Genomic DNA, 23,841 nt, shown 5'->3' with positions numbered 1-23,841 from the left:
AAGGGATAGTTGGTTTGGCCAAACAATTCTACAATATTTATTTTCAATCTAGAAGACAACTTCCCTCTAACCCTGTTGTTTTCACCAGACTTATGGTAATAATTAATAACCCTCTTCTCAGTGGCATGAGCCTGGCAGCCAGAGAGGTCCCACGTGTGAGAATATGCTTCTTGCTTGTGCTTGGATAAAGTGAAGTTACTGTACTTACTTGTAGCAGGTGTTATCCGAGCACAGCAGGCATATATTCTCACAACCCGCCCACCTCCCCTGTTAGCTTGTTAGCTTTGTAACTGAACTGGCAACTTAAAGTGGCATTACACTTTTGCACTGACCATACCAGACTCAGTGGATGACATCATCCACATGTGAGAATATTTCTGCCTGCTGTCCTCAGATAATACCTGTTAGTGATCTTTTTAATAATAGGTTTTTATAATGTAATGTTTGTTATATGTGTTTGATTTTATGATTGCATTATTTTGTGTCTAGATTTGATATTCCATCTGTTAAAAGAACAAGATGGGAGTCTACACGATCTAAGGCCTTCCTTTACTTGGCACCTTCTCTCCAAATCACATATGCCAAGAGCCAAATTTTAAATCCTTCAAAACATTACTAAATTACCATTTTTTCCAATTAACATTTGGAGAAGAAATCCCCTTAAATGATCATATCTGTTAATCTTCGTCAGTTGGCTACAGATGGCATTACCTGCTAATACAACAACCCTACTTTTTTTTTTTTAACCTATGTATATATGCTTGTATGAATTAGATCTGTCTTATATTTTTATTAGTGTTCTTTTACCAGTTTGACTGCGGTATATCAAATTTTAATAAACAAACACATATATTTATTATATTTGATATACTGCTTATACACTTGTGTTTTAATTGTAATCCTCCTAGATCATTGGATGGAGTGGAATATAATTTAAATAATTGAATAGCATGCACTGTGCTTCATTAGGTGCCTATCAAGCACTTTAGTGAAGTAATAGGTACCATTGAGCAATGGTGCGTACTATTAACAACACTGGAAAAAAACTGACATTTTAGTAATAGACAAGTATAACCTTTACAACTCTCAAAGTCTTGATCCTTATGTGCTTGCATGCTTGTTAAAAATTTCTTGATAAATGAACATTTTTATTTAATTTTTTTAATAAAGTGGTGTTGGAATGCAATTGTCCTTGGAGGAGGATAAGCCAGAAAATTCTGCCTGTGAGGTCACAGAAGGTTTGGAATTGGTTGAGTCTCCCACCCTTATGAAGTCAAGCAGTATGTTGTCAACTTCCAGCTTTTCTCAAGGACCAGTGAAAGAGACTCTGGAAAGCGCTTTGATTGCTTTGGACTCAGAAAAGTAAGGAAGGGGGTTATGGGAATTCAAGAATTATATTAAAAGAATCAGTCTGTTGTTCGACTGGCCAATCTTTTACACTGAATATCAAATGCCTGATTATCTGCCTCTTAGTAGAAAGTCATAGTTTGTGCAGCTGTTACAAAGAGCTCCTGATTTTCAAGGCTAGGACAGACAGAAGGAGCTGAAGCAGATATAGGGAAGTATTCCAGCTGCTAATACTAAGGTTCAAATATGAGAGAGTTTTAAACTAGATCATAGAAGAAAGCCTGCAGTTGCTCAGGAGCACATGGTCCATTCAGAGTAAGTTATCTTTTAAGGATGTTGTTTAAAGTTAGTATCCTGATAGAGAGGTTTTGGTAAAGACTGAGATAGTTCATGTGAATTTAAATACAGAATAGATAAGACAATTCCAAGTTGCCTATAATTTTCTGCTGGTAATAAGCAGCTGTGAGTAGAAATAAAAAGTATATATTAATTTGTATTAATGTAAATTACAGAAGTTTAAAAAATATTATAATATGTAACACTAAGGGCCATATTCTATAAATAGTGCCTACATTAGGTGCCCTAAATACAGCTGCCTAGTGACACCTGAGTTTGGGATCTGCGCCTAATTTTTATTTTTTAATTGGCTTAATCAGCATGGTAATTGACTATGCCAGTTTTCAGCCAATTTAAAAAAAAAAACATTAAAATTAAGAGTTCTGTGCCGAACTCTTAGGAAGCTTAGGTTGCTTAGTGACACCTAAGCAGAAGCACATTCCCACGCCTAAGGATGCGTATCTCAAACAATAAACGTGGTTAGGCTTCCAAACAAAATCCAAATAGCCCAAAAAGGTTCCACAAAGGAAATGAAGCAGCAAAACAACAAAAAAGATTGTGGATCAGAAGATCAAATGTACCAGTTTTATATACCTCTCTCTCAATATTTGCTGTGATGAGGGGATTAACAGAACCGCAAATACAGAAAAAACACGAATAACTTTTTTGTATGTTATTCGCTGTTTTCTGTTAAAAACCATTGTGAACATGGTGAAACCGCAAATAACATGGTGGGAGACCTGGCCTGTTGCTGAAGGAGAGGAAAAACACAGTGAAGAAAGTGCTGGGAATCAGTGATTTCTCTATGCAAGCTGATGTAATTTGTGGGGAGGAGCCAGCAAGCTAAAAATCGCGAATAATCGAAACCGCGAATACAGAGGGAGAAGTATAGTTTAATAAGTGTCCAAATAACTTAAAAACAATCCATAAAGGGTATATATAGTCACAAGTGACCCACAGAATAGAAATCAAATAATGTATAAAATAAAAATGACTCAACATAGCCCATGTTTTTGCAAAATAAAATTCTTTCCTCAGGGGTCTTATAGGGTTCTTGGCTGTCTTAAATGTAAAAACATAAAAGTCACAAAAAATCTAAGTAGTTAAGAGGCTACAAACAAGCAGCACAGCTCTCAGGACTCTAAAGTAGGCTGGTGTCATGCCATTTTGAGCCAATCCGGGCGTTAGGCCTTCCTTCTTCATCCCAAGATGCATTGGGAGGGATAAGGCCTGTCATGCAGAAGGTACGGAGAATGTCAGGGGGAAGAGTGTAGGGTTCAGAGGACAGCAGCTGTCTGTGGAGGGGGCTGGGGGGATCGGTGGGAGGGAGAGGAATCACTGTTTCCCCTACCAGTTCAGCTGATCCTGGCAGGGAAATCCCTGATCAGCTGAGTCGGCAGGACTCCATGAAACCGGCTCAGCTGATCAGGATTCTCCTGCTTCAATCAGCTGATGGAGAGCCATGTGGCAAGGTAGTTGGGAACCACATGCTTAACTGCTTGGACATCCAAAAAGCCTGCAGTGCATTTAAAATGTGCATTTAAAATGTGCATTTAAAATGTGGATGTCTGTATATTTGAAAATGGCTAAAAAAGATAAAATGTACTAAGGGCCATTTTCAAAAACAAATATGTCTGGCAGCTTTGAAAATGTACATTTTTTCTACTGGGTTTGTGGACATCTTTCCCAAAACATCTAACCTCAGACTTAGATGTTTTATTGAAAATGCCCCATCCATGTATTCCATCAAGCCCACAACTTTAAGGATAACATATTAGGAAAATCTTGAATCAAAAATGCAATATAATGAAAAATTTTAGACTAACATATTTAGGAAAATCCTGGAATTAAAATCCAACATTATGTGGCGTAATTATTAATGACTCCTTTTCAAATCAGTCATTATTTTCCACTTTCATGTACTTTAAGAAATTGTTCTAATTGCAATGGGTCTCAAAATACAAAATTCTTATTCTGAAATTTTAATAAACATTTATAAGGAAACGTAAAAAAATATGCGGCTCCCAAAGCTGCAACCCTAGATTTCAACATCAAAAAGGTATTTCGTCTCAGCTGTGTAGCTTTGGCCACATCTGGAAAAATCAATACTTTAGTTCCACACAATATAGCATCCTTATTTTTAAAATAAGTTTTCATAATCAAAGCTTTATCACTTTCATTAGAGTATACCAACAAAAGGGTGGACCTAGTTTGTATTAAATCTTGAGAGTCTTCCAAAAATCCTGTAATATCAAAATCAGTTGTTACTAATTGGTCCACCCCTTGCTCAGAAGAAAACTTCTTTTTTTTTGGACATATCAGCATTCTGTAACCCTAAAATCTCCTTGAAATATTTCAATAAGATTTAGATAATAGCAAAATGATAATAGCAAAATAGATTCAGATAATAGCAAAATGTGTATTGGTAAAATTAGCTGAACACAGGTTCCTAGACTATACAGTGTTTCCAGCATCTCAAGTTTTAAACGTAAGCTATATGAATCTTTTAACAGTGGAGGTAGAAGCATCTTGTAAGGCAGAAACCTGTGTTTTAGCTAAAGACAAACGCTTATCAAGAATCTTTAAATTAGAATCCTAAATGTACACAATTTAACAAAAAATAAACCCCCAAAAGTATTTTACTTATCTTCCCAATATGTAAAACATCTAGGGCTCCTTTTACTAAGCTGTGGTAGCATTTTTGGCACGCGCTGCGGATTAGCATATGCTGCCCCCCGCGCTAGGCACCAAGAACTAACGCCAGCTCAATGGTGCTGTTAGCATCTAGCTCGTGCAGCAATTAAACGTGCGCTAAAACCGCTACTGCAGCTTAGTAAAAGGAGCCCCTAAATTCTTCATAAAAATCAGTTTTCAGGGGGACATCACTGAGCGGCATATTCAGATAAGATTCACATTCCGGCTTGGTCCGTGTTAATTTGGCGACATTAGCGAACCTTTACCATCGATGTTTGCCTGAATCTAGTGGATAACTTTGCCTGTTGTCCATGCTTGCTACATGGCAGACAAGAAACAACGCCCGGACTTGCAAACCTTTGCTTTTCGTGCCGAACATCCCTGTGGATCCTCATCGCACAAGATGACGGCAGGATCTGACTACAATGGACAGCCAAACTGTACAGCGGAGGAGAGCACATCTTGCAGCCTGTTGGACTTTGAAACCAATTTGGCTAGTAATATCTACACAGGCCATTGCTTCCCTCACCAATCTTATAAACTCTGCCCTATCATCGGGCCTTTTCTCCTCCGAAATGGAACACATTGCTATGACTCCTCTAATGAAAAAGACCGATCTTGACCCCTCCATACCATCCAATTACCGTCCAATAGCAAATATCCCTCTCCTAACTAAGATGTTAGAATTTATCATATCCACTCAACTCTCATCCTATCTAGAAAGATTCTCTATTCTCCTATCCCACCAATTCGGCTTCAGACCCAACTTTAGCTCCGAATCCCTATTGGCCTCACTAATCTCTAAAGTGCAACAACTCCATTCTCGCAACAAATTCGCTGTGCTTCTACAATTCGACCTCTCCGCAGCTTTCGACGTCGTTCATCATGATATCCTAATCTTCCAACTCTCCAAAATAGGCATAAGCTCCACAGTCCTAGATTGATTCTCGAAATTCCTACGTTCCCACTCCTACACCGTTAACATAAACGGTACCTCATCCTCCCCCTGGAAACCGATATGTGGAGTCCCGCAAGGCTTACCCCTCTCTCCTATCTTTTTCAACATTTAAATGTTCTCTCTGAAACTCCTCCATCTTTCTCCCCTTGAAACTCTCTATACCTATGCCGACGACATCCTCATCCTCCTCGAGACTGACTCGAACCTCACTAACTGATACAAAATGCAGCAGTCAGGTTGATTTTCGGGCTGCAGAAGTCCGATCACATAACCCCTTTCTACCGACTCCTGCACTGGCTGCCAATGGAGGCACGTACGAAGTTCAAGCTGGGATGTCTCTGCTTCAAGGTATTATCTGGCCTAGCCCCTAAATACATAACAGACCTCTTCTCATTCTCAACCAACAGACATGAGAGAAGAACACACCTGAAATTCGTTTCCCCACCGGCTAGAGGATGCAAATATAAGAGATACCATCAACAACTTCTATCGTATCAAGCAGCCTTATGGGGCAAAGACTTAGAAAAACTAATTACACACACAAACAACTATGGTGAATTTAGAAAACACCTAAAAACATTCCTGTTCTCGAAATACCTAGGTAACGATTCAGGACATTAGCCCCCTTCGTAATCCCACCCAGATCTGATCTTGTAAACTGTTAACCTCCGATCTCTAACTATGATTGCTCCATTCAATTTATGGAATTTCTCTAATTCATTGTAAATCGCACGGAACTTCACGGTCCTGCAGTATATAAACTGTTGCTATTATTATCACTGTTGTTACTATCAGATGTTCTCAGCTATACTCTGTAAGTCGCTGTCTGTACAGTTTCTCTTCGTTGTGAACCGCCTAGAAGTCGCAAGATTGTTGGCGGTATACAAGAATAAAGTTATTATTATTATTAACCTCGCTGGAAACATATCTGCATGTATAATGAACCTCCAATCCTGGGCCCAATCTGTACAAATGAAACTGAATGAGTCCAAAACAAAATTACTTTGGCTTGGCCCAATATTAGATCATTTACCTACCTCCATCCCATTATCTTCCGGCCCCATTCTTCATCTTGAATTTTCAAGCAAAGTCTTGGGCATCATCATAGACTCTTCTCTCTCCTTCAATGACCATCTCAACTCCTTGATAAAAAAAATGCTTCTTTAGCCTTCATATGCTGAAGAAAGTGAGATCCTGCTTTCATCATTCTCACTTCGCTGTCCTTGTTCAATCCACCATCCTCTCTAGACTGGACTATTGCAATTCCATCTATATAAGCCTAACTAAGAAAAACCTCTACAGACTTCAGCTAATTCAGAATGCCGCGGCTAAGCTTATTTTCGCAAAAGGCAAGTTCGACCACGTCTCTCCACTTCTGTCCAAGCTTCACTGGCTTCCAGTACATCCCAGAATCCTCTTTAAATGTGCCTGCTTAGCGTTCAAGATCCTACACGGCATCCTTCCTCCCGTTATTCCACTTCTTTGGAACTCCTCAAACCCTAACTCCTCCAGATCCTCCCAAAAACTGAAATTATCATTCCCCTCTTCAAAAGGTATATCCCGCTCAGGAAAACTAGGAACATCTCTCCCCTTTAGAATCACAGAACTCTGGAACAACCTCACATCCCAGCTCAGAAATTCAAACTCCCTCCAACTCTTCCGCAGACACCTGAAAACTTGGCTCTTTTCAAAAATCTAACACCTCCCCCTCTCTGGTACCCTAGCCCCTCTCTACCCTCTTAGTTCCTTTCCTATAACCCCTCTTCTTCTGGAGTTCCTTTCTATCCTAATTCTGTAAACCGTGCCGAACTCTTCGCTTGCAGAGATGGCGCAGTATACAAACCTAAGGTTTAGTTTAGTTTAGAGGACTTGAAGTGCTGGAGTTGAAATCTGGAGTTGAAATCTTCTCTGGCTGGTATGAAGCACAACCTTAAAGTCGATAATGGAGGGTATGCATAAGAAGCTGAATGATAAGGGGAAACGTTTGAATGACTTTGAGGAGAAAGTCATAACGCATGACCAAGATATAATGGGGCTTTTACAGTGCTGTGATCAGCTTGAACTCAATAATGAGGACTTGTTATTGAAAATTGAGGATTTAGAAAATAAAGCTTGCCACAACGATCTTAGGGTGCGGGGTGTGCCAGAATCCCTTATGGAATGAGAAGCATCTAAGCTAATGCAACTGGTATGTCGTCAATTTTTGCAAACCGCAGATCTTGAAGGGGACCTTCTGGAGCTTGAGTTTGAGAGAGTTCATAGATCTTTGGGCCTTCCACAGCTAGGAAGACCGAGTGATTTAATTCCATGCTTCCTGCGTTTTCTACAAAAAGAATGTATATTGCAAGTGGCCTGGAAAGTGGGTCATATTACCCTGGAGGGCGCTAAAGTAGAGGTGTTTGCCTACCTCTCCTCTATATTGTTTTGTCATAGAAGGGATTGTTGGGAGGTCACCCATTGCTTACGGGGGCATAACATCCGCTATAAATGGACCTACCCTTTTGGACTTGCTTTAGCGGTGGACCAGAAGTTGCATTGCGCTTCTTCAGTGAAGGAGGACCAGCATATCTTGAAGTAAGCTCAGCTTTGGATGGCAGATGATGAGACACTGCCCCGGAGCTCTCTGGGACCGGCTTTGCGGGGGGCTTCGGCTCAGAGATGGCACAGAGTGGATCAGAAGCAGCACCTACAATGCCTCACGGAGCCGCAGGATGAACAATCTGATATTCTGGAGGGTGTAGCCTGAGTGGACAACTAAGTTCAGCACTATGTGGACTTTTTCTTTTGATCTTTGAAGCTGAAACCTTTGGGGTCCTTCCATCTAGCATGTGGCCAGCTGCTAGGCCATGTCTGCGAGGAACGCTATCTGAAGTTCTGCCCTGGCAGTTTGGGGCTTTGTTTTCTACCTGTGTGTGTGTGTTTTGGGGGGGGGAGGGGATGCGGGGGTAGTGGGATAATTAAGAAAGAGGGAAGAGTGGTTATTGTTTGGAGGGGTTGGAAGGTGGAAAGTGAGGTAGTATGTTTAGGTGGTGGGTATGATTGTAATCTGTATGTGTGTGTTCTGCTATAGCTATTTAATTTCTTATAACTGTCACCTAAGTGCCAGACTTGTGTCTCATTAAATGTAAGAGGCCTGAATACTCCTAGAAAGCATAGCCTTTATTTTAAGGAGGCGGAGAGAGCTAAGATGGCTATAGGCTTTGTTCAAGAAACTCATCTCCTTCCTCGGGGGGGGGGGGGGGGGGGGGGGGAAATATTTCACTCATAATAAACACTACCTGTTATTTTGCATCCAATTGGATAAAATCTAAAACTAATGGGGTTGCCATTGTCTTTGCAAATTTTTTTGTCCCCTGAGGTGCGGGAGGTGGCTTGGGATAAAGAGAGGTGCTACCTTCTTTTGAAGGTGAAATTGGGTGGCCAAGTGAATACCCTGTTAAACATTTATGCTCCAAATGCTGATCAGGGAACCTTTTTCCTACAATTGTCCATCCTATTAAGGGACAAGGTAGAAGGAAAACTGGTTGTGGGAGGCGAGTTTAATTTAACCCTTAATATGGATCTAGACAATTCCTCCCTTTCAGTTACATATGGGAAGAGGCATAGGAAGCAACTCCTCCAATTTTTGGAGGCTTGGGATTTGGTTGATGTTTGGAGATTACAAAACTCATTTGATAAGGATTATACCTACTATTCTGAGCCTCATTCAAGAATTGATATATGGATGCTGGGAAAGGACGTTCTTCCTTGGATGGAAAAACCAGATATTGCAACTCGGATCTGGTCCGACCATGCTCCTATCACTTTTACTATTCATTTGTTGCCCCAGGAAGGGGGTGTCAGGTGATGGCGGCTAGATGATAGCCTTTTTCTGGATCCACAGAATGTGCATTAGATTGGTAAGGAACTGCAGGAATATTTGGACCATAATGCTGATGGGGAGACTTCCCCCTCCTCAATTTGGGAAGCACTTAAAGCTGTGTAAAGGGAGAAACTTATAGCTTTGGGATCTCATATCTATAAATCCCGTGAACAGCAGAGTTCACCTTTCTTTCTCAGATTTATCAGTTGGAATTGTCACATAAGACGGCTTTGCTAATAAATGGGCTGAGACGCTCCTTAAACAATTACACCTAGACCTGCAAGCTTTAGATTTGGCAGCTATTAGCATTAGGTTACAATCCCTCATGCAGGAGTAATACAAAATAGCGAACAGAGCTGGGAAGTTATTAGTACATACCCTGCGGAAGCGTCAGCTTCGCAATTATATCACTACTATAGCAGGAGGCACATTGTACCATATCAACACACATCCAACAAGCTTTTGTCCAGTACTATCAATCTCTATACGCCAGAACAGGACGTTCCTCCGGGGGTGATTCAGTCTTTTCTAGATCAAGTAAATCTCCCGAGTCTCATGCCATCAGAGGCTGATCAACTTTATGCACCTATCAGTGATGATGAAATTCTTTGGGAGATTAAGGATATGCAGCTGGGTAAACACCCAGTTTGGATGGCTACTGTACAAAGTTTTATAAAGTTTTCAAACAATACCTGGTCAAACCTTTGGCTGCCTTCCTAAATAGCCTTGAAGAGGGAACGGTGCTTCCTCACTCTTCGTGACTGGCGAGGATCACGTTGTTATTGAAACCGGATAAAGACCCAAAGAAGTGTAGCTCATATTGGCCAATTTCATTGCTAGGGGTTGACCATAAAGTGTTTACCAAAATTCTGGCTAACCGCTTACAACATTATATGCCCCGATTGGTCAAGGTGCAAGGTGAGCCATTTAATCTGGCAAGCCTGATGGGGAGGGGATTCCACCCTTATTCTAGGTATAGATGCCGAAAAGGCCTTTGATAGGGTCTCCTGCCCTATCTGTTCCAATTGTTGGAAAAATTGGGTCTCCCGAATACTTTTTTGATGTGGCTCCATACTCTTTATAGGAAACCCTTGGCCTGCTTGAAGGGAATGACTCCTACTCAAACAGTTTCCAATTGGGTTGTGGTACACAGCAAGATTTTACTTTATTCACAGTTCTTTTTGCTTTGGCAATGGAGCCCCTGGTCCAATTGGTGCTTCAGAGTCCGACTATTTGGGACCTGACCTGTGGCATAGTGGAACAAAAAATGTTATTGTTTGCAGATGATATCTTGTTTACTCTCTTGGCCCTGTGAGACTCCTTATAGGCAGTGACCAGGCTTATGGACTTTTGTGGAACTGTGTTGGGATTTAAAGTTAATGTCACTAAATCGGAGATCTTGGAGCTCTCCCTTACAGACATGGGGAGGGGGAATATATGTGCTTCCTTTTCTTATCATTGGGCCTCTAGCTTGTTACGTTATTTGTGAGTTAAACTCACTAGGACTCTATCTGGCCTTTATGCAGCAAACTATCCCGCTCTCCTAAAGCAAATAGATGAAGAATTGGAATGAAGGAAACATTTAACTATCTCTTGGTTGGGTCGGGTTCATGCTATTAAAATGATGGTGCTGCCCAATTTGCTTCACTTCTTCTCAGCTCTATCGCTCCCTTTATCTGCCTCCTTTTTGAAGTGTCTGGACAGGAAGCTCTTTCAGTATATTTGAAATAATAAAGCACTGCGGGTCCAGCGTAAAATGTTGTAGCAGTAGAAGAGTCATTATGGGATGGGAGTACAACATTTTCTTTCTTGCTATCAGGCGGCCCAACTAAGTTGTTTAGCCGCCTGTAAATTGGAGAGCCTGGGTGCGCATAGAACAAGCTATCCTAGGCAGAGCCCCTCTGTTGGTTACTCCTTGGCTGCCATGAACCATTATAAGAGATTTAGCGACTACTGAAAACCCTATCCTACAGTATGTCCTTAATCTATGGGTTAAACTTTGTGTACGGCTACTGGGTGGGTAATTATATTTTTCTGGGACGACATACCATATTCTCCTCATTTTGCTCCTGGGGAACTGGATGTTATGTTTTGTCACTGGCGGGAAAGGGATAACTGACACTGGGACAGCTTTTCTCTGAGGGTGAGTTTGGAAGAGAACTATGGACTGGTGAGATGCAATCTCTTTCATTATTGGCAATTGGTGGATTTTTTGAAAAAGAGAGGGCTCCCAGATTTGCAACAGCTTCTATCTCCCTTGGAGCAGGCTGTCCTTCAGAGGGTGGGCAGGGGTGCTGTTTACCAGCCTTTACAAAGCTATTTTACTCTCCATCCCAGTGCCCAGGCAATATCAGATTGTATGGGAAAATGCCATTGGCAAGAACTATGAAACTTAAGATATGGGAGAGACAGTTGGAAGCCTTATTGCGAGTTTTCGTCGCCAGTAATATGGTTGAGAATGGCTATAAGATACTCTATCAGTGGTATTATACCCCAGTGTGCCTCAAAGCTGTTTTTGGAAAGAGTTCCAATCAATGTTGGAGAGCCTGTGGGTCCCAGGGTTCTTTCCTACACATTTGGTGGCCTTGCCTTAAAGTTATAGCATTTTGGGGACAGGTTTTGGATTTTGTTTCTTAGGTATTGGGTGTCTCAGTGGACAAATTGATTGAATGCTGTCTGATGAACATAAGAATATAAGAATTGCCATTGCTGGGTCAGACCAGTGGTCCATCGTGCCCAGCAGTCCACTCAAGCGGAGGCCCTTAGGTCAAAGACCAGTGCCCTAACTGAGACTAGCCTTACCTGCGTACGTTCTGGTTCAGCAGGAACTTTTCTAACTTTGTCTTGAATCCCTGGAAGGTGTTTTCCCCTATAACAGCTTCCGGAAGAGCATTCCAGTTTTCTACCACTCTCTGGGTGAAGAAGAACTTCCTTACGTTTGTATGCAATCTATCCCCTTTTAACTTTAGAGAGTGCCCTCTCATTCTCTCTACCTTGGAAAGGGTGAACAACCTGTCTTTATCTACTAAGTCTATTCCCTTCATTATCTTGAATGTTTTGATCATGTCACCTCTGTCTCCTTTTTTCAAGGGAGAAGCCCAATTTCTCTAATCTCTCACTGTACGGCAACTCCTACAGCCCCTTAACCATTTTAGTTGCTCTTCTCTGGACCCTTTCGAGTAGTACTGTGTCCTTCTTTATGTATGGTGACCAGTGCTGGACACAGTATTCCAGGTGAGGGTGTACCATGGTCCGGTACAGAGGCATGATAACCTTCTCCGATCTGTTTGTGATCCCCTTCGTAATCATTCCTAGCATTATCACAGGACAAACAGGCAGCCTATTCTCACATATGGGTTACGTCATCCACGGAGCCTTAATGCGGACAGCCTCGCAAGCAGACTTGCTTGTAGAAACATAGAAGTTTCGAGTCAGCCGCACCGCGCATGCGCGAGTGCTTTCCCGCCCAGTGCAGGCGAGTCTCCTCAGTTCTCAGTTTTCTGCGGAGCCGAGAAGTCCATCTTTAACTCTGCGTTTAACTTTGTTACTTCGTGCCTTCTCTCACCGCAGTTTGTGTTTCTTTTCTTCGCAAATCGCTGTGTTATTTTCTTTCTTTACAGTTTAAAAAAAAAAGAAGACTTTATTTTTTTTCTCTGTTCAACTGGCGGGTCAGGCCGCTCGGCCACAGCCTGTGGGCTTCGACTTTGCTGCGGCTATCTTTCCTCATATGTCCCGGCCTGCAACGGGCTTCAAGAAGTGTAGCCAGTGCCAGCGTGCGATTTCCCTCACGCACCCACACCGTTGGTGCCTTGGGCTGGACCATCAACTGAAGTAGTGCGAGCGCTGTGCTACTCTTCAACCTCGAGCCCTTAAACGTCATCGGATTTTAGTGGAGAAGCTTTTCGGGATGGACTCTTCAGTTACACCCTTGATTTCGAAAGCGGCCTCAGTTCTACCTTCTACCGAGAGTCCTCAGACTTCCATGACTCTGACCTCGAGTCTCATCAGACCTTCCTTATTTGGGATGTCTATTACCTCGAGTAAACTTGCTGTATCTTCCCCTGAATCCTCAGGTCAGATAGCTCAGCAGAAAGTTCCGGCAGTGGTACTGAAGCTTTCCAAGACTAGTAAGTAGAAGCACATTTCCACTGTCTCTTTGGAGCCTATAGCCATAGCAAGTGGTCCGATTTCATCTTTGCTGGCTTCTTTCCAGACCATGTTAGAGCAGCAGTTTGTTCAGTTCCTAACCAAAATGGGACCGAAGCTGTCTTCTCTAATCCAGCCTGGGCAATCTGCAAACTCCCGCGAGCTGAACCTTCCCACTCTATGCAGGGAGCAGAGTCTTTGCGAGTGTCTGGTCTGGCATCTATGCACTCTAAGCAAGGAGGAGATTCTTTGTGAGTGCTTCAACAGGAATCCTCACACTCCATACAAGGAGCAGAGTCTTTGGGAGTGCTTCGAGATTCATCCATCAAGCCTCCTGGCAGCTTCTAGCCCTATCCATTCCTTGGTAGCAATGCCTACTTCCATCTCTGGGGCGAAGTCTCCTCGACCTTCAAGACCTGCTTCTAAGCACCACTCTCGTCGTCGATCGAGGCATACCTCCACAGATAGCCTTTCTTCCAAAGAGTGTTCTTCTTCATCTAAGCCTCAATCCACACCTTCTAGCTTTTCCAGACCACCGACTCCTCGACCGAGGTCTCTGCTTCCAGACCTCGAGGATTCAGCGGCTTCATAGCCTCGTCCAAGTCTCCATATTCTTTTGAGGATTATTTCCCTGGTGAGGCTTCATCTTCGACCCAGGCCGCCTCGAGGTCATCGAGTCCCTATCGAGGTAAGGCATTGGCAGATCAGCTGTCTTTCTCTTCTTTTCTTCGCCAGATGGCTGATGACCTGGAACTTCAATTAGATAATGGTTGTAAATACTGTAAGGAGTATTTAGAGGTCATGCATCTCCCTTAACCTCCTGCAGAGTCACTTAAGCTTCCTCTTCACAAGCTTTTGTCTCAAACTTTCACATGCTGCCTGGAGACTCCTTATACCATTCCTACTTTTCCAGGCAAATTGGAATTCACAGTTGTCTCACCAATCTCTGCTGGTGGAGTCATCTTTAAAGAGATCCCATCCTTCCATTATGCTACCGTTCCTCCTGGAAGAGAAAGGAAAACTATGGACAAGTTCGGACGTCGCCTTTACCAAAATGCTTTGATGTCCTCCAAAGTCCTTAATTATAATTTTAATTTTGTTACTTATCTCAAGTTCCTCATTGATCTTCTTCAGTCTTCTTACGATGCCTTTGAATTGTCAGCCAGAGCCACTGCTTTCTCGATAGCAATGCAACGCCTGGCCTGGCTTTGCACCATTGACATGGACCCTAATATTCAGGACCGCTTAGCTAACATTCTTTGTGCAGGCAATGACCTCTTTAATGAATCTATCGAGGCAGCCACAAAGAAATTGTCTGAACTTGAAAAATCTTTTCCTTCCATTGTCAGACCAAAGCCTAAGCCAGCTCCTGTCAAGTCTTCACGACCTCCTCCAATTTTCCAGAGGCGTTATGCTCCGAGGGTGGCTCCTTACAATCGTCCGCCTCCCAAGAAACAGCAGCATCAGAAGCAACCTTTTTGACTGTTTAAAACAGAGCATAACCTCCACCATTCTGTCTCTGTCCTCTCTTCCCCCCATAGGAGGTCATCTCCATCATTTTTATCACCAATGGGAGACAATTACATCTGACCTCTGAGTGCTGTCAATCATCAGGGAAGGATACTCTCTTCATTTCACTCAGGTTCCACCAGAGCTTCCTCCAAGAGAGTATCCTTCCAGTCCATCCCAGACCGCCCTTCTTCTTCAGGAAGCTCAAGCTCTGCTTTGTCTCAGTGCCATCGAACCTGTTCCTTTGGAACAGCAGAACAGGGGGTTTTACTTCCTTTAACTTCCTCGTTCCGAAGAAGACAGGCGATCCGCGACCCATTCTAGATCTCAGGGCTTTCAACAAATTTTTAGTCAAAGAAAAATTTTGCATGTTGTCCCTGGCGCCCCTTTATCCCTTTCTAGATCAGAATGACTGGTTATGCTCTCTGGATGTCAAGGAGGCTTATACTCATATTCCCATTCATCCGGCCTCCAGTCAATATCTCAGATTTCGGGTGTGGAATCTGCACTACCAATACAGAGTGCTACCCTTTGGCCTGGCTTCATCTCCCAGAGTGTGTTCACCAAGTGCCTAGTGGTGGTAGCAGCAGCTCTAAGGAACCATGGTCTTCAGGTTTTTCCCTACCTAGACGACTGGCTTATCAAGGATTCCACATCTCAGGGGACTACTTTCCCAAATCCCAACTTCAGCCCTCTCAGAATCTACACTTCATCGGAGCTGTTCTGGACACTATCCAACTCAGAGCATTCCTTCTGCAACAACGTCTGAAAGCTCTACTTCAACTCTGTCATGCAGTGTCTTTCCGTTCTTCAATCTTAGCGAGACACATGATGGTACTACTAGGTCACATGGCCTCCACAGTACACGTGACTCCTTTTGCCAGACTTCACCTCAGATTTTCTTAGTGGACCCTGGCATCTCAGTGGATGCAGGTTTGCGACTCACTCTTTCAACACATTGCAGTCACTCCTTCCTTGAGACAGTCTCTCTGCTGGTGGATGCTCTCTTCCAATCTCTCCAGAGGCTTGCTGTTTCAAATGCCCCCCTCATCAGAAGGTCCTCACAACAGATTCCTCAACCTACGCTTGGGGCGCTCATCTCTATGGTCTCCGTATTCAAGGCCACTTGACCAGTACGGATCATCAGTGTCACATCTCAGAGCAATCTTCAATGCTCTCAAAGCTTTCCAACATCTTCTTCACGACCAGGTAGTCCTCATTCGGACAGAAAACCAAGTCGTCATGTACTATGTCAACAAACAGGAGGGGACGGGATCTCCCTCCCTTTGTCAAGAAGCTCTGAAGGTTTGGGACTGGGCAATCTTCCACAACACCTTCCTCAAAGTTGTCTACATCCAAGGGGTGAAAAATTGAGTCGTCTTCTGCAACCTTACAAATGGACACTCAATTCCTTGCCTCTTCATCACATTTTTTCACAGTGGGGAACGCCTCAAATAGATCTCTTTGCAGCTCCCCACAACCACAAACTTCCCCAGTTCTGCTCCAGGATATATTCTCCTCATCGTCTCGAGGCAGATGCTTTCCTACTGGAATGGATGAATCTCTTCCTCTATGCATTCCCTCCATTCCCTCTCATTCTCAATACTTGTCAATTTGAAGAACGATATGCCACCATGATTCTGATAGCTCCTTGGTGGCCGAGACAACCTTGGTACTCCCTTTTACTTCAACTCAGCAGCAGGGAGCCGTACCTTCTACCAGTTTTTCCATCTCTGTTCACACAGAGTCAAGGATCTCTACTTCATCCCAACCTGCAGTCTCTTCAACTGACTGCTTGGTACCTCTCAACATAACTCCTCTTCAGTTTTCTCAATCTGTAAGAGAAATTTTAGAGGCTTCTAGAAAGCCTGCCACTAGACAGTGTTACCACCAAAAATGGACTAAATTTTCTACGTGGTGCATCTCTCATGATAAGGAACCTCAAGATTCCTCCTTATCTTCTGTTCTAGATTATCTTTTGCACTTATCCACCTCTGACCTCAAGTCTACATCGATTCGAGTCCATCTCGGTGCAATTGCTGCTTTCCATCAGCCTATTGAAGGGAAACTCCTCTCTGCTCATCCGGTGGTTTCCAGATTCATGGAACAACTTTTCAATGTCGAACCTCCTCTCAAACCGCCTCTAGTGGTTTGGGATCTCAATGCTGTTCTTGCTTGATTGATGAAGCCTCCATTTGAACCGATGTCTACGGCTCATCTGAAGTATCTCACTTGGAAAGTGGTGTTTCTCATTGCCCTCACATCTGCTTGAAGAATCAGTGAGCTGCAAGCTTTAGTTGGTGATCCACCTTTCACTGTGTTCCATCATGACAAGGTGGTCCTTCATACTCATCCTAAATTCCTACCTAAAGTGGTTTCAGAATTGCATCTCAACCAATCCATTGTTTTTCCAAGGCCTCATTCTCACCCTGGAGAATCAGCTCTTCATACTCTGGACTGTAAGCGTGCTTTCGCCTTCTACTTGGAACGCACCAAACCACACAGAACTGCTCCTCAACTTTTTGTCTCCTTCGATCCAAACAAGTTGGGACATCCAATCTCTAAGCGTACCATCTCCAACTAGATGGCTGCTTGTATCTCTTTCTGCTATGCCCAGGCTGGATTACAACTATAGAGTCGAGTCACAGCCCACAAAGTCAGAGCAATGGCAGCTTCAGTGGCTTTCCTCAGATCTACACCTATTGAGGAAATTTGCAAAGCTGCTACCTGGTCCTCGGTTCATGCTTTTACCTCTCACTATTGTCTGGATGTTTTCTCCAGATGAGATGGCCATTTTGGCCAGAGAGTATTATAAAATTTATTCTAAGTTGCCAACGCTCCCACCATACCATTCTGGTTAGCTTGGAGGTCACCCATATGTGAGAATAGGCTGCCTGCTTGTCCTGGGATAAAGCACAGTTACGTACCGTAACAGTTGTTATCCAGGGACAGCAGGCAGCTATTCTCACAGCCCACCCACCTCCCCTGGTTGACTTCTCTGCTAGCTATCTGAACTGAGGAGACTTGCCCTTTGCTGGGCGGGAAGGCACTCGTGCATGCGCGGTGCAGCTGACTCAAAACTTTGATGTTGTTTGTGCTTTTCCCAGGGAAAAAAGAGTAAAGCAATTAGGCACACAGGCAGTGTTCTGTCAATCCTTCCTGTTGTAGATAAAGGACAAATGAGAGAAACTTGCATCATGGAGCTGAATTCTTGGCTGCATGGATAGTGCAGACGTGAATGCTTTGGATTACTAGACCATGGAATGGTTTTCCTTGACCTGCTTAGCAGAGATGGTGTTCCTCTATCCAAGAAAGGATAAAGTGTCTTCAGTAACAGATTGGCTAATGTATTGAAGAGGGCTTTAAACTAAATTTTCTGGGGATGGATGTAAAATGCCATGAGGTAATTAATAACTCTCAGAAATATAAGACATCAAATACCATTATTGAGACAAAAGGGCAATAGCTGGAAAGCATTGAATAGCAATGCCTGTAGTATGGGTAACAAAATTTCAGATCTAGAAGCTCTAATAGTTGAAGCTGAATTGGATTTAGTAGCGGCACGGGGACATGGTTCACAGAGAGCCATGATTGGGATGTAGTTGTGCCTGGCTATAATCTGTTCAGGAGGGATAGAATAGGTAAAAAGGGTAAAAGAGAGGTATTTTATGTTAAGGATAATATTAAAGTGACAAAATTGTAAGACATAGGGGGGTAAAGAAGTATTGTGGGTTAATCTGGAAAGAGGTAATGGAAAATGTATTTACATTTATGTAATATATAGGCCTCCTTCACAGTCAGAAGAAATGTCTGATGATTTAATTTAAGATGTTCACAAGATAGCTAGGAAAAGGGAAGTACTACTGATAGATGATTTTAATATGCCTGATTGAACCGTCCCTGCTGCAGGATCATCTAGAAGCAGAGAGATCTTGGATTTGTTACAGGAAGATTTGTTCTGGCAATTAGTAATGGAACCCATGCGAATAGATCTATTCTGTACTTGGTGCTTACAAATTAGGAAAGTGTTTCTGAGGTTATGGTGGGTGATCATTTAGCATCTAGTGATCACAGAATGGTGAGGTTTAATATTAAAATGAGGGATGAGAGGACTTATTCTCATTTGAAGGTTCTAAACTCAAAAGAACTGTCAAGATGGGGCAATACCTCAAGGACTTAATTGGATGGGAACAACTGAATGAAGTAGAAAAGCAGTGGGAGAAACTGAAAGTAGCTTTATCCCAGGACAAGCAGGCATGATATTCTCACATGTGGGTGACGTCATCTACGGAGCCCCGATGCGGTCAGCTTTTCAAGCAAACTTGATTGAAGATTTAAGTTTGCTCTGCTGCTCCACGCATGCGTGCCTTCCTGCTCCACTAGAGGGCGCATCCCCTCCTCGTGGTCTCCAGTTCATTTTTTTCCGCGGAGCCTAGAAGTCCTGTATTTTTAGGCTCTGCCCCAACTGCCTTCTAGCACCGCGATTTTTATTTATTTTATCGATTAAAGTTGTTTTCTCCTGCTAGTTAGTTTTTTCTTGCTAGTCGTGAAGTTACCTTCGTTTTGACCGACCCGGAGGCTTCTGGGTCGTCGCGGCCGCGTGGCTACGTGGGCCACGGCCGGTTTCGTTTTCTATGTCCCAGCCTTTGACTGGTTTCAAAAAGTGCACCCGGTGCGAGCGGCTTCTCTCCATCACAGACCCGCATCGCCGGTGCATCCTCTGCCTGGGGGCCGACCATCCAACCGATTCTTGTCCCCAGTGCGCTACTTTCCAGAACCAGGCCCTCTGTCGAAGGAAAGCCCGCATGGCGGATCTTTTCACCGCCGACCAGCCCTCCACCTCGGCTTCGGCTTCGGCCCCGGCCTTGACCTCGGCCCCGAATACCTCGGCACCGCCTCAAGACTCGACCCCGAAGTCCTCGGGTACGCAGAAGTCCTCGGCTCCGGGTAAGTCCCCTCTTCCTTCCTCAGGTTCCGCGCCAGCGAAGAAGCCAGCCTCGGGGACACCGGCGGCGCATGGTGGAAGTTCCATGCCTTCGGCCCCGGCGAAGTCCTCCAAGTCCTCGGGACGTGCCTCCATCACCCGGGAATACTCAAAATCGAGGTCGCCCTCGGTGGAGTGCACCGCGGCTCCGGACATGCCCTCGATGCTGTCCGTGCCCGTTTTCCAGAACATGCTCCGAGCGATGATCTCGTCGGAGCTGTCCGCCGCACTGGCCCACCTCCAACCGGCTCCGACCTCGACCTCGCGTATGCCGGACCAGCCTTAGCCTTGTGTCGAGCTCCCCCGGGGCAAGGTGCGCCAGCCTCGCTGCATCTCATCCTCCTCGGATTCCTCGCCGAGGCGCTCGAGACGCTCTCCCCCCACGGACCGCCGCAGGGTGAAGCGTCGCTCTAAACTAATCGAGCCCTCGAACCGCCGGACTTCTAAGAAGGCCCGGAGTTCCCCTACTCTATGGGGCCGATCCCCGACACCTCGTGTGGGACCGCTGAAGGTGGCGGAGTTATCACTCTCCAACCCTTGGATTCTTCTGACTCCCCCTCGGTCCGGGGCTCCGAACCGAGGTTCCAGGCTTTCGCCGAGGGAGTCCGGGTCCAGGTCTCCGACTCGACATCGGTCGGTACCTCGTACCCCGGCGGTGTCTCCGAGGGGCTCCTCGAGACGACGCAGGTCCTCGACCCCGGAACACTTTCGCAGTGTCTCCCCGGTCTCGGAGCGCGGGTCGGAGCTTGAACCTCGATATTCGAGGGAAGCCTCCCCGTCCTTTTCCGCCCGACGGAGGTCTCGTTCACCGTCCCCACACGGGGCTCCGGGAACGTCCCGCCCCTCCTTCACTCGCTTTGTCCAGGACATGGGCCACGCTCTTGACTTAGACCTTCAGTCCGACTCAAGGTATTCTAAGGAGTACCTGGCGGAGCTGGATATGCCGTCGCCGCCCAGAGAGTCCCTTCGCCTACCACTCAACCCGGTACTCCGGCAGGCTTTCATCAGAAATCTGGAGACCCCCTATATGGTGACGGCTGTCCCCTCCAAAATGGAGTCCAAATACCGTACAGTGCCCTGCCCGGGGTTTGAGCACCCACAGCTCTCTCACCAATCGCTGTTGGTGGAATCTTCCTTAAAAAAGGCTCACCCCTCCCGAGTCTCAGCGGCGGTCCCCCCAGGTCGGGAGGGTCTGACCCTTGACAAGTTCGGCAGGAGACTGTACCAGAACTCTATGATGGCCTCTAGGGTGCAAAATTACACCTTCACCTTTACGTCCTACCTGAAACACCTCATTGGACTGTTGGGAGCCTTTGCGACTGACTTACCGGCCTCCCGTCAAGGAGCGTTTGGCCTACTTCTGGAGGCATGAACCTACGCCTCCAATTATTCCATGCAGCCTATAATGGCTTCGAACTTTCCTCCAGGGTGGCGGCCTTTGCTATCGCCATGCGTCGCCTGGCTTGGTTGCGCCTGGTCGACATGGACCCCAACTTACAGGACCGGTTGACTAACCTCCCCTGTGTGGGCAAAGAACTTTTTAATGATACCATCGAAGCGGCTACGAAACTCCTTTCTGAGCACGAGCGCTCGTTTGCATCCCTGGTCCGGCCTAAGCTTAAGCCGCCCGCGTCCAGGCCGTTCAGGGCCCCTCCGCGCCGCTACCCACAAAAATCTACTCCTGCTTTCTCGCGGCCTCCGCCTCGGCGTCCGCAAGCTCACCACTGGGCTCTGCCCAAGTCCCAGCCACCTGCGGCTGCTAAACCGCCCCCTCCTTTTGACGGGATCCGCGGATGGGGGCTGGCCCCCTCCGCCACAGTCCCAGGCCTCCTTCCCATCGGTGGTCGCCTCAGAGCCTTTTATCCTCGCTGGGAGCAAATCACGTTGGACGCATGGGTCCTTGGCGTGATCTCATCAGGATACTCTCTCAACTTTTGGGAGATTCCTCCAGACAGCCCTCCAAGTATGTGCCCTCCCAATCGGGCTCAGTTGCCCCTCCTTCTCTCAGAAGCTCGAGACCTGCTTCGCCTGCGGGCTGTGGAGGTGGTTCCCCCGACCAACGGGGGCAAGGTTTCTACTCCCGTTACTTCCTGGTACCGAAGAAGACGGGAGACCTGCGCCCAATTCTAGACTTGAGACGCCTGAACAAATTTCTGGTGCGGGAAAAGTTTCGGATGCTTTCCCTCCCGATTCTCTACCCTTTGATTGACGAGGGCGATTGGCTCTGCTCCCTCGATCTGAAGGAGGCCTACACACATGTTCCAGTGCATCCCGCTCACCGCAGGTTCCTGCGTTTTCAGGTGGGAGACCTTCATTTACAATACCGAGTCCTCCCCTTTGGCCTGGCATCGTCACCTCGAGTCTTCACGAAGTGCCTCGTGGTGGTCGCAGCTGCCTTGCGCTCTCAGGGCTTTCAGGTATTCCCCTACCTGGACGACTGGCTGATGAAAGCCCCGTCCAGGGAGGGGGTTATCTCAGCGACCCGACAAACTATTATTTACCTTCAGGGTCTGGGGTTCAAGGTAAACTTTCCAAAATCTCAGCTGCACCCCTCTCAGTCCTTACAGTTCATCGGGGCCGTGCTGGACACGATTCGCCTCCATTCCTTCCTTCCCCCTCCGCGTCTGGAGGCGTTAGTAAGTCTGAGTCGACAGATTTCACTGCTGACCTCGGTCTCAGCACGGCAGATGATGACGCTACTGGGCCACATGGCCTCTACCGTCCACGTCATACCCTTCGCCCGTCTCCATCTGTGGATCCCTCAATGGACTCTGGCCTCTCAATGGCGTCAGGAACGGGACCCGATCAACCGTCCTGTGCAAGTGACTCCTTCCTTGCAATGATCGCTCCGCTGGTGAGCCGACTCTTCAAATCTTTCCAAAGGTTTGCTCTTTCTTGCCCCTTCACACAGCAAGGTACTCACCACGGACTCGTCGGAGTACACTTGGGGGGCTCATCTGGATGGCCTACGCACTCAGGGGATGTGGTCAGCAGAGGACCGTCGGTGTCACATCAACGTGCTGGAACTTCGGGCCATCTATCTCGCCACTGTGGCCTTCCAACATCTGCTCCACGACCGGGTGGTTCTCGTCCGTACTGACAACCAGGTGGCAATGTACTATGTAAACAAGCAAGGCGGGACGGGGTCCTGGTCCCTCTGTCAGGAAGCTCTGCGCCTCTGGAAATGGGCGGTTTCCAACAACATCTTCCTTCGAGCGGTGTACATACAAGGAGAGCGGAATTGTCTGGCGGACAAACTCAGTCGCCTCCTCAGCCGCATGAGTGGTCTCTGCATTCTCAGGCCTTGCGACAGGTGTTCGACATGTGGGGAACTCCTCAGATAGATCTGTTCGCTTCCCCCCTCAATCACAAACTGCCTCACTTCTGTTCCCGGATGTACTCCCCGGACCGTCTCGAGGCCGATGCCTTCCTCCTAGATTGGGAGGGAAGGTTTCTGTACGCGTTTCCGCCTTTTCCTCTGGTTTTGCGGACGCTGGTCCACCTCAAATTGGTGCGAGCCACTCTGATCTTGATTGCCCCTCGGTGGCTGCGCCAGTCTTGGTTTTCCCTTCTACTTCAACTCATTGTCAGGGATCCTCTGCTTCTGCCTCTGTTTCCCTCTCTGCTATCTCAGAGTCAGGGTTCGCTGTTACATCCCAATCTTCAGTCTCTTCATCTGACTGCTTGGTTTCTTTCCCCCTGACTTCTCTTCCGGTGTCTCAATCAATCAGGGAGATATTGGAGGCTTTGCGGAATGCCTCGACTAGAATCTGCTATTCCCAGAAGTGGACTAGATTCTCGTCCTGGTGTCCCTGTGTCTTTGGTTCTGGAGTATTTGCTTCATTTATCTCACTCCGGCCTGAAGACCAACTCCATTCGAGTACATCTTAGTGCGATTGCTGCCTTTCATCAGCCCCTGGAGGGGAAGGCTCTTTCACTCCATCCCTTAGTTTCTCGTTTCATGAAGGGTCTTTTGAATGTTCATCCTCCTCTCAAACCTCCCCC

At 45.8% G+C, this 23,841-nt stretch overlaps 1 protein-coding gene across 11 annotated transcripts in view; it reads left to right on the top strand.

Moving 5' to 3' along the window:
• EHMT1 (euchromatic histone lysine methyltransferase 1) overlaps positions 1-23,841 on the top strand; it is a 642,972-nt gene that overhangs the window by 377,727 nt on the left and 241,404 nt on the right. For 10 of the 11 annotated variants that reach the window (XM_033961438.1, XM_033961434.1, XM_033961436.1 and 7 more), the window contains one exon: positions 1,171-1,362. The exons of the other annotated variant lie outside the window; for it this stretch is intronic. In XM_033961438.1, the coding sequence (XP_033817329.1) occupies positions 1,171-1,362 (192 nt within the window). The remainder of the gene's footprint in view (positions 1-1,170; positions 1,363-23,841) is intronic. 11 annotated transcript variants of the gene reach the window in all.

The sequence above is a fragment of the Geotrypetes seraphini genome, chromosome 10 (assembly GCF_902459505.1).
Source record: "Geotrypetes seraphini chromosome 10, aGeoSer1.1, whole genome shotgun sequence".
Classification (NCBI taxonomy): Eukaryota; Metazoa; Chordata; class Amphibia; order Gymnophiona; family Dermophiidae; genus Geotrypetes; species Geotrypetes seraphini.
This window is presented reverse-complemented; position numbering and strand designations above follow the sequence as displayed.